The sequence below is a fragment of the Sorex araneus genome, chromosome 2 (assembly GCF_027595985.1).
Source record: "Sorex araneus isolate mSorAra2 chromosome 2, mSorAra2.pri, whole genome shotgun sequence".
Lineage (NCBI taxonomy): Eukaryota > Metazoa > Chordata > Mammalia > Eulipotyphla > Soricidae > Sorex > Sorex araneus.
Window position 1 is genome coordinate 31,092,047 of NC_073303.1, and position 16,046 is coordinate 31,108,092.

Consider the following 16,046-nt stretch of genomic DNA (forward strand, 5'->3'; position numbering starts at 1 on the left):
GACAGGCTCCATTGGGCTCACAGCCAGGGCCGGAGTTTGTGATGGGTGAGCCCTGCCAGAGACCAGAGTGACAGCTACAGGGGGTGGTGGCATCCACAGAATACCGGGGTCCTCCCAAGTCTGCAATGGGGCAGGGGCCATGAGGCACCCGGGAGGTATCTAGAAGGTTCTAGAAGGTCCATCCAAGTGCTGGGAGACTAAGATAACAAAAGGCTGTTTGGTGGTACGGAGTCGGCAGGGGCTGAGAGGACGTGCTGTGGGCGGAGACACTGATTTTGTTCTTTATTGCGGTTACTGTGGGGGCCCCCCTGGGCTATGCTGGGGGCCGTGGGCTGGGCCCGGGGCTCCTCCTGCCCTCACACCTGGCAGCCCTGGGAGCTGTACTCCTGCAGGAAGTCTTGGAACTGGGCACAGGCGCCCCGGTGGCGGGTGGTCCGACACAAGCGTTCCGACGGCACCTCCTCAATCCAGCTGTTGGAATCCAGCAGGTACTGGGGGCTGCAGAGGCAGAGCCGCAATCAGGGGGCAGGATGGGGACGGGGGGGGGGCAGGGTTTCTGGGGGGCCGGGCTTCAGGGGCGCAGGGGACTCACTTTCCCTGGTGGTCCTTTGTGGGCCCGTCCAGACCCATGATCAAATACTCCTTCCCCGTTTCCAATCGGAGGCGGCAAGAGGCTCGAACCAGGAAGTTTCGGGTCTGACCAGGAGTGGCCTTGACGTCCTTGTCTGTGAGGCGGAGGGTGAGAGGCTCAGGAAGTGCGAGACGCCAGGGGGCGGGAGGGGGGGCGGTGGACACTGTGGCTGACGCCCTCATTCATCCCTCAGCACCCCAACAGCTCCGAGAGGCCCAGAAGCACAGGCTCTGGGTTCTGGCTCCCCAGTCGCCCCCGCCCCTCCCGCCCGTCCCCACCCTCATCCCCGCCCTCCTACTGTAGTGCAGGACTTGGGTGAGGCTGGTCTCAAAGAGGCGGAAAGCGGTTTTGCTGTCTTCCCGGAGCACCTTCGCCCGGAAGCCTAGGAGGGTGCCAGAAGACGTGAGTTTATCAGGGAGGTGGGGGGCTGCAGGTTGGGGTGAGAGGGCACGGCGCTGGGGGTGGGCCGGGCCGGCCGGGGAGACGGACCGTACTCCACACGCGGGTCGTAACAGGCAAACTTCATCCGGTATCCATCGTCCTCCTGCAGTTCCCGCTCCAGGGCACGCCGCTGTCGGGGGCACTTTCCTGGGGGGCGGGTTCAGATGAGCGCCTGCACCCCCCGAGAGGGCGCCCGCCCCACCCCACTCCCCGGGCCTCGGGGCTCACCCTCAGCACACTGGCAGACATCCCCAGAGCACAACGTAGACAGGATTTTGCTCCTGCTTGGTGCTCCGTAAAACACTGCACATTTGCGCTCTGCAAAGAAGCAGAGAGAGAAGTCAGGGTACGCGCCCCCGCCTCCGCCCCGCCTGCCCGGTCCCCCTTCACTGGCCGCTGAGTGGCCACACTCCAGCACCCACCGGGGTTGTAGTAGTCGTACAGGGTCGCGCTGGCTGGCTGCACCAGGCCCACGGCCACCTCCTGGATGGCGCCGAATCCCACGCACTCCTTGGTGGTAGGGACCTGGCGGGGAGGCGACAGCGGGGACCGGGCTGTGCTGGCTTTCCCTGGCACTGCGACTTCCTGGTAGCCCATCACATCATTCACTGCCCGCTCGAGCAATGCCGCCAAGGTCTCGGTGGCCTCACTCATAGACGATGACCTTGGCCCAGCCCCTGCTGCCCTGCTCCAACTAAGACTAGAGTCTTAGTCACGGTGACACCCTCCGTGACGTTCTCCCTTTCTTGCTGGGGGTGGAAGGGCGGGTAGGGACTACGACGGGGCCCCAGGGACCAGCTCTGGCAATTCTCCGCCAACTGGGCCGGCAGCCTCGGGGTCCAAGGAGGCGACAGTGCCCACCGCTACCCAGGCCCCCCAGCAGTGCTTGAGGCCTCGAGGGCTACACTCTGGTGATGTCTGGGGGGAACCATGTGGTGTTGGGGCTCAAACTGAGGTCAGCTGCATGCGAGGCCTTAACCCTGCACTATCGCTTCAGCCCCCCGGAAGCTCGCCTGAAGCTGAGGGCCGGCTTCGTGCTGACACTTGCCTGCCCCCCTCCCGCCTCCCGTGGTCCAGCCTGGTGCTTCCCTCCCTCTGTGCTCCCTGGCTCTCACCAAGTCCAACTTTCAGCCTTTGGACCCTCCCCTACGCACGCTGCCTGCACCCTGCTCCCTGGGTCCATCCACCCTCCTGACAGTCTCGCTGGGTCCCCAAGATAACGCAGTCTCTCCTGTGCCAGGCACCGCCACTCTGCTCATCCTTCCTGGCCTTCGTGATGGAAGCATAAGGGACCATGAGGGCAAAGGCCCAGGAGGCGCCACCCCTCCCTCCAACGGCCAAGGGCCAGCCACCCCCCTGTCAGTTGTCCCCTGGTCTGCGGCTTGGCCAGCTGCCTGCCAGCCCAGAGATCTTTCTGGTCCCTTCTTCCCTCTGCTCACCCAAGCTCTGCCAGGCCTCTGCACCCGCCGGGAAGGGGAGACTTCCCCAGCCCCATGCTCTTGGCTAACAGCTGTGTGATTAACAAACCTTTTCTACATTTTCTCTTTAAGTTGCAGTAAACGTTCCCGAAAAATATATTTTGGGCACCACCAGAGGGCACTAACTCTTTTTCTTAGCCCAATTAGGCCACTCAGAGGCAAAGACGACTTCTATGACTCCTATTACTCTAAAGAAAATATATTATCGAAATCAGAACCCAGGACATCCAGGAAGGCCAACAACACCTTCCCCCTAAGAAAATGCAGCCCATCGGCTGAATAGATCCAACCTGACAGGGCCAGAGAGGGCTAAGAGGGCTGCCGGACCCAGGCCTGGTCCCTGTCCCACCTCCGCCCGGAGTGTTGGCAGGAGTGACCCTCAAGCATAAAGCCACTATAGCCTCCAAGCACCAGCAGGGGGCCAAAACTGTCACTGTCACTGTCATCCCTGGTCACATGTATTACATGCACCAGTTATATGCACCATGTAACGTCTCCATTGTGAGACTTGTTGTTACTGTTTTTGGCATATCGAATACGCCACGGGTAGCTTTCTAGGCTCTGCCGTGCAGGCAAGCTACTCTCAGTAGCTACTCTCAGTAGCTTGCTGGGCTCTCCGAGAGGGGCAGAGGAATCAAACCAGGGTCGGCCGCGTGCAAGGCAAACGCTTTACCCACTGTGCTATCGCTCCAGGCCAGGTTGGGGGCAAACAAGAAATTAAATCAGTTCAGATTGTAAACTGTTTCCTGCATTCAGGCGTGACCCCCTGAGCTCAATGAGGGGCTCAGGACTTCCAAGCCCGCCCACAGGCCCTCAGCTGCCCTGCCCAGTGCCCGCCTCTGCCCCGGCTCCTCTTCTCTCTCCCTGCTCGTGTCCAAGTTCATTCCCAGAGCACTGGCCAGAGACCTGGGCAAGCACAGAAAACCCAGCCCCAACACTGGCCCCCACCCCCACCCCGTCTCCCCACTCACCGAGTCGAAGTACAGCAGAACATGGGGCCCCTCCGTCTCAAAGTGACTCACGTAGCGGTCCACGAGGGAGGTCAGCTGTGGGAAAGGAGCCGGTCACGGGGAGAGGTCCGGGTCCTGCCCAGTGTGGGGGCAGCAGGCAGAGGACAGGGGCCCGGGGGAGCCGAGGTCTGAACGCACCTTCTCCAGGTCAGCCCGGAGGGCGTGGAAGCCGCTCAGGAGGGTGATGTCCGCAATGGCCATGCCCGACAGCCCGACCTTGCCGCTCCGCCTGTCAGGGCCAGACCCCGCCAGGTCACCACGCCCATGCGGCGGCCCGCAGCCCAGTGTTCCCTGCCCACAGCCCCTCTGCCCCGCTGCCCGGGCCCACGGCCGTGCTCACCAGATGCACACCGTGTACTGCACTTTGAATTCCTGCTCGCTGCCCGCCTTGGGCGCTTCTCTTCTGCGGCGGTTTCTCCGGCCCTCAAACAGCTGCAGGGGCGTCACCGGCGGGGCGTGGGCCTCCGGGTCATCCCCCTGGACGTCCTCCCCGTAGTAGTAGTCTTCGTAGTCCTCATTCGCCTCCACTGTGCCGGGACAGCCTTGAGCCTCTGCCCAGCACCAGCCCCCACGGGCCTGCCGGGCCTCGGGCCCCCACACTCACTTGCGTACTCGACATGGCCCGTGACTGTCACCTCGATCTGCAGGTCCTGGCAGGTGGTGTTCATGTCCAGGATGTTGTAGGCACGGAGGACCTGGCTCCACAAGGGGCAGGAGAGGACACAGGCAGGCGGTTGGCCGCGCCTCGGGGCCGTTCCCGGGACTCTGGGATTTTCTCAAGCCCTGGTTGAGCCCCTCAGGAGTGGGAACGGGCTGAGGCGCTGGGTTCACCCCTGGGGGTGTGCAGAGGCCGCTGGAGGGGGAAGCCCGGGGAGGTATTTGGCCAAGGGCCGGCGGCGGCGGTGGACAAAGCGTCTGGTATGAAGAACAGGCAGAGGGTGGAAGTGAAGTGGGGAGAGACGTGCAGGGCGGGGGCGGGAAGCACAGTGGGCACGGAGTGAGCGACTCCACGGGAACGGGACTGTGCACAGAGCGGGGAAATGAGAGGGACAGCAGGGCCACAGAGGAGGCCACAGCGGGGCCCTCAAGAGAGCATCAGAGCGTCCACTGGCTTCCTGCAGGAAGGATGGTCAGCCAGACAAGGGGACACGTAAGGTTCTGGGAGGTGCCGTGTCTGGTGTGCCTGGGGCAATGGGCCTGGGGCCTGGGGCGAGGCCTGGGTGGCGGTGCCAGGTGTGGGTGTCACCCAGACAGAGGGGACAAGGAGATGACAGGTGCTCAGAGGGCGGAGGTCAGAGTGAGGGGGCCCCAGGAGGAATCCTGTTGCTTCCAGACCAGCCGGCTCTCACCTTCAAGGTTCCTTTGGTGTTCCCTCCCACCTTCACACTGATCTTGTTGTCCAAGGAAAACTTTGAAGAGCAGAAAAGGGAAGGGGTGTCAGCAGCCACACTGTTTGCTGCTCCTCCCCAAAGCCCACCCGCCTATCCCCACCAGTGTCCAAAGCCCACAGCCTGCGTGTACCAGGCACATGGTTTCATTCCAGCTGAGACTCCTGCATGCAGACTCTCGCCTGTCTCATTTGCAGAGGGAAAAGCTCAGCTGAGGTGTTGGAGCGATAGCACAGTGGGTAGGGCGTTTGCCTTGCACGCAGCCAACCCAAGTTCAATCCCCGGCATCCCATAGGGTCCCCTGAGCACCGCCAGGAGTAATTCCTGAGTGCAAGAGCCAGGAGGAACCCCTGAGCATTACTGGGTGGGACCCAAAAAGCAAAAAAAGGAAAAAGAAAAAAAGAAAAGCTCAGTTTCATCTCCAGGCCACAAGGTCTTCCCGGAAACTCGCAGGAACAGTAGCCCGTGGCGCGTCTTACCTGCAGCTCCTCCTCCAGGCCCTGCACTTGGTGGTTGTTCAGCTGCAGGTTGTAGGTCAAGGGTCCGCTGCGGCCCATGGAGCTGAGCGTCACATTGAGTTCCTTCTCCTCGTGGGTGTGCGAGGCGATCCAGTAGGCAGACAGGGCGTCCAGGGCGATGACCGTGTCCTGGGGAGGTGGGGCCAGGCTCCAGTACCCACAGTCCAGTACCCACAGTCCGCCGAGCCGCCCACCTGCACCCCGGCCGGCCCCTACCTGGGTGCTGCGGAACGCCCCCTTGAAGGAGCTCTGCTGGGTGAGCCAGGAGGCCACCTGCTCGGCCATCTCCGCCTTGCCCTCCCGCAGCAGCAGGTGAAGCAGGCCATACGCCGTGGTTTCAACCCACACCGCAGGGGCCTGTGGCATGGGGTCTTCCGGGTGGCGAGGGGGCGGGGCCAGTGTCACGTCATTGTTCTGAGAGGTGATGACTGAGCTCCAGTATAGGCTGTCTGGATGGGAAGGGGGTCGAGAGTGAGGGAGGGAAGGCAGGGGTCTGGCCTCGATCCCCGCCCCCACTCTGTCCGCTCTCCCAAGTGTGCCCCACGCACCCCTGCTCAGAGTTTTTCTCCCTTCCAGAATATTTTTCTTTGAGGCTTTGGGGCACACCTGGTGATGCTCGGGGGTTACTGCAGGCTGGGTGTTGCGAGTGGCGCTGGGTGGGGCCCAGGGAACCCTGCGGAGTCCAGCTCTGGCTTCCACGGGGGCTCCAACCTCCCCGCTCCCATCCTTCCACGTCTTCACCTTCATTCAGTGTCTCCCTTTGGGCCCTCAGGGGCCTCCACCCGGGCCCCGTGACTCACTGCCGGTCTCCTGGACCATGGCCATCAGGTTGTTGTGGGCGACTTCCTGATGGTCCTTAGAGGCCTTGGTCAGCGTCAGGGCGTAGGCTGTGATGGCGGCTGCGTGGGCACCCAGGAGCCCGGAGGCTGCTTTGGCCGCCAAGAACGAGTTTGCATTGGAGATGGACGTTTCCTAGAGAGGAGGGAGAAGCACCGTCTGGGAGCTGGGCCGAGGGTCCCCGAGGAGCTTCCCCGTGGGGCGGGGCTGCGGGGGTCCCTTACCACGCTGTGCTTCAGGGGCGCTGCACTGTCGTCCTCGAAGACGACCAGTCCGTGATGGAGGGCGATGACCACAAAGGCCGTGAGTGCCACAGTCTCGTCACTTCCCACCAAGCCCCCCTAGTCAAAGTGGGAGAGAGATGTCAGGCCAGACCGGGGGGAGGGGGGAGGGAGGTCCCCGCTGCGCTCCGGCCCAGGCGCCACCCCCTACCTGCATGTCCCTGTGAATGACGGGGGAGAGGTCCTGGAAGGAGCCGTCGTCCTGCTGCTGGGTCAGGAGCCACTGGGCGGTCTCCTGCAGCTTCTCCGCTGAGCCGCCCACCTGCTCCTGGGCCAAACTCAGGATCTTCAGCACAAAGGCTGTGAGCCTGGTGGGCGAGGACGGGACAGCTGGGGAGAGGGGGGACCCCCCCCCCCGGGACACCTGGCTTGTCTAGGTCGACCCAGCCCTGTCAGAGGCCCAGCACCCTCCCGGCCTCACCAGGTGCTGCTCTTGCGATGCAGCCACGCCCCGTAGGAGCCATCGTCCTTCCGGAACTGCTGGATCCGCACGTAGCCTTGGGGACGGAGAGGCGGCTGCTGAGGTGGTCCCTCCCGGCTCCCACGCCTACCGCCCACTCCAGCTACTGGGGCTGTCCATGTTCTGGCCCCCACCCCCCCTGCTGGCCCCTGCACCCGGAACCTTTCTGGATCAGATCCACTGCGTGGTCCTTGGTCTCGGGGGGCAATAAGCTCCACTGCTCGGTCTTGTCCAGGTAGCGGGAGGCGGCGAGTGTTGGGGACAGCAAGATCATGGTCTGCTCCCCACAGCCCACGGGGATCCTCAGCAGGGAGGCCAAGCCCCCCGGGGACAAGGCGCCCTCAGGGCCGAGAGTGTCGATGGGATCGGAGGCTACAGAGAAGAGGATCAGGGATCAGGGAGCGGGATCAGAAGGTCATGGGGTCAAAGAGGTTCCACCTGAGTCCGAGGGGCGTTCACTGGGCAGTGGAGGCCACTCTCACCTGTAACCCTGACATAGCTTCTGAAATCTCCATCAGGGATCTTATTGGGATCAGAGTTGCCGGGAATTTCCAAGGTCCGGCCTCGGTACCCTGGGGAGATGAGGGAAGCTGGTGTCAACTGTCCACCTACAACCCCCGCAGGACATGGAGGGCTGGGGCCGGGCGTCACTCACTCTGGGGGTTGAGATCATAGACGATCTCCTCCAGGTGGAGGGCACCTTCCTTCTGTCTCGGGGGGAAACGGACCGTGAGAGATCACTTATCACGACAGCTCTTGCTGCCCCCCTCGCCCAAGGAGGGGTCCCGAGGGGCTCAGCCTTGAACCTCAGAGGCAGAGTTGGATCAGAATTGCAGGAAATATGAACAGACCAAGACATGGGGTGAAGGTGTTGGGTTGGTGAAGAGAGGGTGCTGGGAGATGGGGGTTAAGCCCAGGAGCGCGGGGAGGACGTGCAGGGGTGCGCCACTCACCTCCACATGCAAAACCTTAGACACGGCGTCCCCGAAGAGGAAATCCACGGGTCCCCGGGCCACCACCTTCAGAGATATATCACCGGCGGCCGTGGGCACCACCGAGAAGCCGACGGGCCGGGCAGAGCCGGCGGGCACCAGCACTTGCTGGGCCAGTCCTCCGCCCCCAGCCAGGCACAGCCCTTCCACAGGGGACACGTGGACACTCGCCTGGGGACAGAAAGCCAGTGAGCGCCAGAGCCTGCGCCCCGTGAGGACCCTCCCCCCACCCCCAGCCACACCAGCTCGGCTCAGCTCCCCGGCCTCACGGTCAGGTTCACGGGCAGGTAGTTGTAGAGGACGGGCCGCAGCTCGAGCTGCTCAAAGCGGCGGACGGAGACGGGCAGGCGCAGGTGCAGGTGGAATTCCTGGAACACTCGAAGCTGGATGGGTTTGGCCACACACAGTCCTGTCCACGGGGCAGGGGCAGAGCTCAGGGGGATAGTCGAGGGGTGGGGGGCGGGGGGCAGCTGGGCCCACCCCCTTCCCGCCCACGGACAAGACAGCAAAGTGCTAAGGGGGCATGGCCCCCCGGCCCACGTGGGCGCCTCACCTGTGCTCTCCGACAGGCTCACCCCGTGGATCTCCCACGTGGTCAGAGAGTCGGGGAACAGCAGAGTCGTTCTGAGGGGGCGGGACAGAAGCCGGGTCACAGGTCACAGCCCAGCCCAGCCCGACACAGGCCCGGGCCCGCCCGCACCCGCCGGGGCCTCACTGGTTTGCGTGGTCCACCAGCTGCACTTTCCAGAGCCAGTTCTCGGGGAAGTAGCTGCGCACGACAACGTCATCCTCGTGTATCAGTTCCTCCTCCTGCAGGGTCTCCAAGGCTGCGGGTTCGCGGAGGGGGATGAGCAGGGGCCGGTCCCCTCCAGAGCCCGCACCGCCTCCGGTGGGCATCCCCCCTTACTTCGGGCGAAGCCTTCGGGCGCCTTGGCGCGGGCCTGCCTGCGCAGGCGCACTGCAAACTCGCAGCAGGCCAGGAAGGGCTCCCGGCAGCTGTCGGGGCTCACGCGTGCCGCGCGCTGCTCACAGGTGCGACCCATCGGCAGCTTCGTCAGCCCGTCCTGGCAGCAGCGCTTGGCTTCTGGGGAACTGTACTGGCCCACTGCAGGGCCGGGGAGGGGCACGTGAGGGAAGGGGGAGGCGCCTCTCCCCAGCCAGATACACCCGCACTCACCCTGGGGGCCCGAGCCCGCCCCCGCCCCCCCTCCAGCTCCCCTCCTCGCCCCCCCCCCTCCACTTCAACCTGGTTCCCAGGACTCGACTGGGACTGTGGCTGACTGTTGCAGGGCCAGGAGGGGGGCCACCCCCAGTCTCACCCAGGCACCCAAGCAGAGAAGTGACGTGGCTTCAAGGCACCCACAACTCACATTTCTCCCTCATCTCCTTCTGCAAGTTCAGACTCCTCCTTTTCCGGCTGTTCCTCTCCTTGGGGCAGCCCAGGCCTAGCAAGAGCCGACAGCAGCCGAACCCCGGGCGTCAGGGTCTGGGCCTCGCCTGCCAGCCCCAGCCGGCCCGCCCCCTCCAAGGCACCCACTCCCCTTTGGCCCCTGCTCTCACTCTGTCTGACTGGAGTCAGGAGGTGTCCATCCGAGAAGGCCAGCCCAGCTGCCTGAAACACCTCCAGGGCGTTGTTCCCACCCCCGGGACCACAGCCCTGGTCGTAGTTGCTCATGACTTCAAACACCTGCAAGCAAAGGCAGGGCTGGTGCGGAAGAGCAGGGCTGGCCTACGGCGGGGCCTGCCGCTCGCTTAATTGTGGTGAGAGGGTAGGGCAGGGACGAACACAAGAGACACGAGGAGGGCCGGAGCCATAGTACAGCGGGGAGGGCATTTGTCTTGCATGCAGCTGACCCGGGTTTAATCCCCGGCACCCCATATAGTTCTCCAAGCCCCGCCAATAGTAATGCCTGAATGTAGAGCCAAGAGTGACCAAAAAAGCATTTTGGAAAAAAAAAAAAGGCACACAGAACTCAGGGGCCACGTCTTGAGCGGGGGTGGGGAGCAGGGGGTACTGGGAGAGCCTGGCCAGCTTGACGGGTGTGCCCAGGGCTCAGGCAGCAGGAGACGGGGCACGGAAGGGCAGGAGGGCAAGGGAGAGGGTCCCAACGAACCTTGCCCATGTCCAGGGGTTTGCGGGGCTTGCTGCCCACGGCATACAGCGCTGTGTCCACGGCCGCCAACGCCACGTACGCCCGAGAATCCGTCCGGAGTCTGAGCGTGGCTGACTCTCCGGGACGATACTCCTTTTCCCCAGGCACCATCAGCTCCAGCTGAGGAGGCAGGGTGCAAGGTCCGAGCAGGAAGCTCCTCTCCTGTCCCGCTACCCCTCACCCCCCTCCTCTCTCCCTCAAGCCCCAGCCCACAGTGGGGGCACCTCGGGTCACGCTACCTGGCCCTCGCAGGCCCCGGCTTGGACCTTTATTCGCAGGGAGTTGGCCACGGGCAGGCCCTGGTGATAGTAGAAGGCCACAAAGTAGAAGGAGGGGGCCATGTCGTGTCCCACCGTGAAGGAGACGGACGTCAGGTCCTGGCGGGGCTCTCGCTTCAGCAACAAGATCCGGCCTCGGGAGACGACCTGGGGCGAGAGTGGTTCGTGGGCCCTGCGAGGCCCCAAAACTGCGCCCGCCCGGCCCCCTGCCCCTTGCCCCACCGTGCTCATGCCCACCATGTAGTAGTAATGCGAGAAGCTTCCCCTGCTGGGGCCCACGGCCCGCAGGTTCAGGCTGAGCACGTCCCCGACGTGAGGGGGCCGAGGATCCAGATGCTCGATGGACAGAAACCCCGGGCCTCCAGCGGGCGGCGCTTTCACCGAGAGGCTGGCTGACGCGGGATAGGAGGAACCCGCAGACACCTGCGGCCGGCCAGAGCGGGGGAGGGGAAGGTGAGTGTTGGGCCCCCCCACGCCCACCCTCTCCCTGCTCCTCGCCCCGAGAGGGCGTCCCACCGAAAGCTGCATTTCCGAGGTGCTCTGGGGGAGAACGACGGGAATGATGACGTGGCCGTTCAGATCTGTGTTTTGCTCTAAGTTCTGAGCTTGGGAAGCAGCACCGGGAGAAGACAAGAACTTGGCAGCAACTTGGACGGGGACACCAGAGGCTGGGGCGCCCGACAGGTCCCGAACCAGAGCCTAGTCGAAGAGGAGAAGCCTGCGGTCAGGCCCGGTGCCCTCCTGACTGCCCCCCGCCCCCACCTCCTCGCCTTCCAGAAGCAACCTGCAGCAGGAAGGGGGTCCCCGGCACCAGGTGTCGCTTGGTGCTGCTAAGGTCCAGGACGTAGGGAGACGACACGAAACGCCAGGACGTGAGCTCCGCCTCCTCCAACTCCCCTCCTGCAACAGAGTTGGGGCGCAGGGAGGGGGGGGGACAGGAAGAGGCGCCCAGCTCAGGACCCAGGCTGCACCGGCTCAGCTCTGGGGGCCACCCGGCACCCAGGCCACCCGCCAGGGCATGGCCCATGTGTCCGCTGTAGAGAAGGACAGAGGGATGAAGAGTGGACAAAAAAAAAATTAAATAAAATGGGAGGCTCGAGGAATGGCTCAAAAACCTAGATGAGCTGCACTGGAGCTCTGGAGGTTCAATTCCTAGAACCGACGGGAGTGACCCCCACACCTGAGAAGTGCCGGTGTAGCCCCAGACCCAAACCCAATCAAGCAAAATAGTATAGAACTAGCACTGTAGCACTGTTGTCCCGTTGTTCATCAATTTGCTCGAGCAGGCACCAGTAACGTCTCCATTGTGAGACTTGTTGTTACTGGTTTTGGCATATCGAGTATGCCACGGGGAGCTTGCCAGGCTCTGCCGTGCAGGCAGGATACTCTCACTAGCTTGCTGGGCTCTCCAAGAGGGAAGGAGGAATCGAACCCAGGTTGGCCACGTGCAAGGCAAACGCCCTACCCACTGTGCTATCACGTTAGTCAATATAGAACTAAATAAAATTAAATGAGCCAGGGGAGTGATGCCCCCTGCCCGAGCCCACCCCAACCAGAGCCGCAGGCAGTCAGCCATGGCTCTCCTCGGGGTCTGACACACACGGGGGTGGGGGGTCAGCCCAGAGACCCCGTCGGGGTGAGGCCAGGGGAAGCCACCCACCTGGAGACTCAATAATGGCCGCTGCCACATACAAGCGCAAGCCCGGGAGGTCCGTGACAGCGAGATTGACCTTCCCCAGGGCGCCCTGGAGCTCGGCCTTGGACAGCGCAATGTGGCACTTGCCATCGACCAGCTGGGGAAGAAAGACAGTGTGGAGGGGCGAGTCAGTTTTTCGGTTTTGAGTTTGTGTCCCAGCCAGCAGTGCTCAGGGCTTTCTCCTGGTTCTGCACTCAAGGACGGCTCCTGGCAGGCTCAGGGCACCGAACCGGATGCCAGGGGCAGAGCCCAGGTTGGCCGCACGCACGGCAAGCACCTCCCTGTTGGACAATAGCTCCGACCCCCGAGGAGGGGTCGTGCAACTCCTTCCTCTCCCCTCTAGGCCCCTCTCTGTGTCCCACCTTGGACTGACTCTCCAAGCCCCTCAGGAACGTCTTCTCATCATCCTCTCCCAAAAGCCCGAAGCGCACATAGGCCACTCCCTTCACTGGCTTCCCGTAGAGGTACCTGTGCCAGGGAGAGGCCGGGAGGAGGGGCTGAGGGGAGGGGAGGGGCAGAGCCCCAGGGGGAGCTGGGAAGAGGGGAGGCTGAGGGAGGGGAGGCAGAATAGCCCCAGGGAGAGGCCGGGAAAAGGGGAGGTAGAGGGAGGGAAGGGGACACAGCCAGTTCCAAAGGCACCGGGAACTCTGGGGTGAGGGAAATTACCTGGCCTGGACTTCTAACTGGATGTCATCGAGGAAGTCGGGCGTGGTGAGGATATAGGGCTTCCCGGGAGTAATCTTCACCTCAAAGTTGGGGAGGACTGACAGGGTGGCGGGACAGGCAGGTCAGGCCAGTGAGGCCTTCGGGCACCTCTCCCCTCAGTCTAGAGCTTATGTCACCTTTCACCCTCCCAAGTGCCAGCCGGGGCCTGCCCCTCACATCTCCAGCTCTTACCATATTTCTTCACCTCGAACTGGGTGCTGTAGTTGGACTCCATGTCATTTTGGAATCGGGCTGAGATCTTCCAAGTCCCCGGCCTGAGTGAGGACCAACAAGGGTCCCCATGAGACATGGCCAGAGAGCCAGTAGCCCAGCTCCCTGCCAGGAGGACTGGATGTGTGTCTGTGCGTGTGTGTGTACATGTGTGTCTGTGTGAGTCTGTGTGTCTGTGTGTATACGTGTATCTGTGCATGTCTGTATGTGCGTATGTCTGTGTGTGCATGTGTCTCTGTGTCTGTATATGCCTATGTAAGTCTGTGTATGTCTGTGTGTCTGTGTTTGTGCGTGTGTCTATCTCTATGTGTGCATGTGTGTATATGTGTGCATGTGTCTGTGTCTGTATGTGCCTATGTGAGACTGTGTCTGTGTGTGTATCTGTATGTGAACATGTGTGCGTGTCTGTGTGTGTGTCCCTATGTATGTGCATGTGCATATGTGTGTCTGTCTCCATGTGTGCATGTGTGTATATGTGTGCATGTGTGTGTCTGTGTCTGTATGTGCCTGTGTGAGACTGTGTCTGTGTGTGCATCTGTGTGTGAGCATGTGTGCGCATGTCTGTGTGCATCTTTATGTATGTACATGTGTATATCTGTGTGTGTCTGAGTGTGTGTCTGTTTTGTGTTGGGGGGACAGGTGTTAACCAATGGTCAGAGGGCTCAGGATGTGTCCGTGTGTGCTTAGCTGGAGGCAGGCAGAGGGGACACGACTTACTCTGAGATGTCTGGGATCACAAAGTCATCCTGGTAGATGGCCCTGGGGATGTATTTCTCCAGTGTCCGCACACGGAGGCCATGCTGGTTCTGCGAGGGGAACAGAGCAGTGCTATGGGCAGGCCGAGCGGGGACCTGGTCGGCGGGGAGGGCTGGGACTCACCTCCACCGTGACCATGAGAACGTCCCTGGCCGGGCGCATCTTCTGATCCAGAGCAAACACCCGGTACCGGACTGGGAACAGAGGGCAAGAAGGTCAGCACGAGCCCAGCACCCCCATCCCCATCAGAAGCGAGAACAAATACTGGCTCAGCAGAAAGGGTCACCTCACATAGGGACACCAAACATGACCTAAGCAGACTGGAGAAGTAAGGGCCCTGAGGCCAAGACGCACCCCGCTGGCCCGGGTTGTAGACGGGCTGGTCAGTCTGCAGGAAGAGGTGTCCCCGGCGATAGGACAGAAGCAGGTTGATGCCCTGAGTGTCAACTCCTTTGAACCCATGGTTCATCAGCCATGGCGACTCAGCCAGCAGCTGGACACGGTGGACTCCGTGGAGCTCTCTGAGACCACATTTCATGTCCAGGGGGAACTGTCGGGGAGAGAAGGAGGGGACAAAGGCGGTCAAAGACAGAGCAGAAGAAAATGAAAGACTAAGACAAAACAGCAACAAAAAAGGGAAGGTGAGAAGAGAGAATATGCAGATAGAGATGGGGGGTGGGGCCCGGAGCGATAGCACAGCGGGTAGGGCGTTTGCCTTGCACACAGCCGGCCCGAGTTCGATCCCCAGCATCCCATATGGTCCCTGAGCACCGCCAGGAGTAATTCCTGAGTGCAGAGCCAGGAGTGACCCCTGAGCATCGCTGGGTGGGACCCAAAAAACCAAAAAGAAGAGAAAAAGGAAGGAAGACAAAGATGGTGGCGGGGCTGTTTCCAAGGACAGAGAGCAGGCGCTGTAGGGGGGAGGCACTGCACGGGCCCCCGAGAGCACCAACGGGTAGGACCCTCAGAGAGGGGGAAAGAGTGGGGGGCAAGGGGACAGGGAGCAGCAGGGGCATGGCGCCAGTCACCTGGAGGCTGAGGAGCTCGAAGTTTTTTTCTGAGCGGAGGGCAAAGTTCACTCTCGGGGAGCAGTGGGCAGAGGCGGACGGGTTCCGCAGGTACACGGACCCTGCCACCACCTGCCCGTGGGGAGCATCCTGCAGCAGTACCCCCACAGACAGAGGCACCCCCACATGAGCCACCGAAGGAGCCAACAGCACCAACCTGGGGACAGCAGGTGAGGGTCAGCAGGGTCCACTGCATTCATCCCGAAGCCCCCCTCTCCACCCGCAGCGGCCCCGCCTCCTCTCCCAGCGTCAGCCCTGCCCCCGGACCTGGGCTCCTGCAGAGACAAGGTGAGGCAGCTGAAGGCCCAGGTCAGCACCCAGAGGCGCCGCATCCTGCACACATCGGTCTCTGCCCGTCCGTCTGCCCGTCCGTCTGCCTGTCCGTCTGCCTCGTTCTGGTCAGCCCAGGGCTTAGAGCACTTAGCTCCACCCCTAACCCCACTAGCCGGGAAATCACATGACAGGCAAGAAATGCAACTGGCCCCTGGCCCAGTTTTGGGCAGGGGAAGCACCCGGGACACTGGGTCTGTGAAGGGAACCTGGGGAGATCAAGGTCCGCAGGCAGACTCCCCACCTCCAAACCCAGGGCCCACGCTGCTGTATGCAGGCACTTTTTCTTGTTTCGTAGGCCCCGAAGGCTTTGGGGCCTACAAAAACTTCCACAAAAACTAGGCAGGCTTTGGCTCTGCATGGACCCTCACAGCAGGTCCAGGGTCCTGACTGGGCACACCCTCGCCTCCCGTGGGGAGAACGGACCACACCGGCCTCTGAACAATGCGGCCGAGCCCGGGCCCAGATTTGGTTTCATCTGCCCCACCAATGACACACAGACACATTAAACAAAGACACCAGAAAATCAATACCACAGGCAGAAGCACTTTATTTGGCAGTTTCCACCCAACATGTGGGGGAGAAAACCCTGTCTTCCTGCCCGTCCTGCACCAGCCCACCCGAAGCCCCGCTTCCTACCCCAGGACGGTAAACGCAGCATCCTGTTGCCTCGAAGGCAGCGACCCCAGTTTCTGGCTCACGTCCATGGAAGGGGGGAGAGCAGTGCCCACACCCCGCCACTGGGTGGGAGCCCAGGCAAACAGCACCCCGACATCTGACCCCCGCGCAGACAA

At 62.4% G+C, this 16,046-nt stretch overlaps 1 protein-coding gene across 2 annotated transcripts; it reads right to left on the minus strand.

Annotated features, from left to right (window-relative positions):
* Positions 1 to 268: 268 nt before the first annotated feature.
* On the minus strand, positions 269 to 16,019 carry LOC101550122 (complement C4-B). Of its 2 annotated transcripts, none has more exons than XM_055129098.1 (41): positions 15,892 to 16,019; positions 14,884 to 15,079; positions 14,210 to 14,405; positions 13,979 to 14,049; positions 13,817 to 13,905; positions 13,061 to 13,143; positions 12,830 to 12,926; positions 12,526 to 12,631; positions 12,128 to 12,260; positions 11,252 to 11,367; positions 10,984 to 11,166; positions 10,705 to 10,890; positions 10,429 to 10,614; positions 10,151 to 10,309; positions 9,597 to 9,723; positions 9,407 to 9,481; positions 8,944 to 9,141; positions 8,752 to 8,863; positions 8,590 to 8,660; positions 8,306 to 8,445; positions 7,998 to 8,207; positions 7,700 to 7,751; positions 7,527 to 7,616; positions 7,207 to 7,416; positions 7,006 to 7,081; positions 6,736 to 6,892; positions 6,528 to 6,644; positions 6,267 to 6,438; positions 5,683 to 5,915; positions 5,428 to 5,595; positions 4,910 to 4,969; positions 4,165 to 4,255; positions 3,901 to 4,087; positions 3,699 to 3,789; positions 3,522 to 3,596; positions 1,495 to 1,597; positions 1,301 to 1,390; positions 1,121 to 1,219; positions 930 to 1,013; positions 593 to 725; positions 269 to 498 (listed from the first exon to the last, which is right to left on the minus strand). In XM_055129098.1, exons 1-41 carry the CDS (start codon positions 15,957 to 15,959, stop codon positions 357 to 359), a joined length of 5,232 nt encoding a protein of 1,743 aa, XP_054985073.1. In that variant the 5' UTR covers positions 15,960 to 16,019; the 3' UTR covers positions 269 to 356. The 2 variants fall into 2 exon arrangements, with proteins under 2 accessions (XP_054985073.1, XP_054985074.1); XM_055129099.1 differs by lacking the exon at positions 15,892 to 16,019 and adding an exon at positions 15,190 to 15,320.
* Between the last annotated feature and the right edge of the window lie 27 nt (positions 16,020 to 16,046).

Bases quoted from the DNA above. Each gene is read 5' to 3' on its own strand.
- LOC101550122 (XM_055129098.1), bottom strand. From the start codon at position 15,959: ATGGACGTGAGCCAGAAACTGGGGTCGCTGCCTTCGAGGCAACAGGAT. The intron at 8,446-8,589 runs GTGAGGCGCCCA...CCCCGTGGACAG, and splicing joins GAGCCTGTCGGAGAGCACAG to GACTGTGTGTGGCCAAACCC. The intron at 6,893-7,005 runs GTGAGGCCGGGA...CTCGCCCACCAG, and splicing joins CATCGCAAGAGCAGCACCTG to GCTCACAGCCTTTGTGCTGA.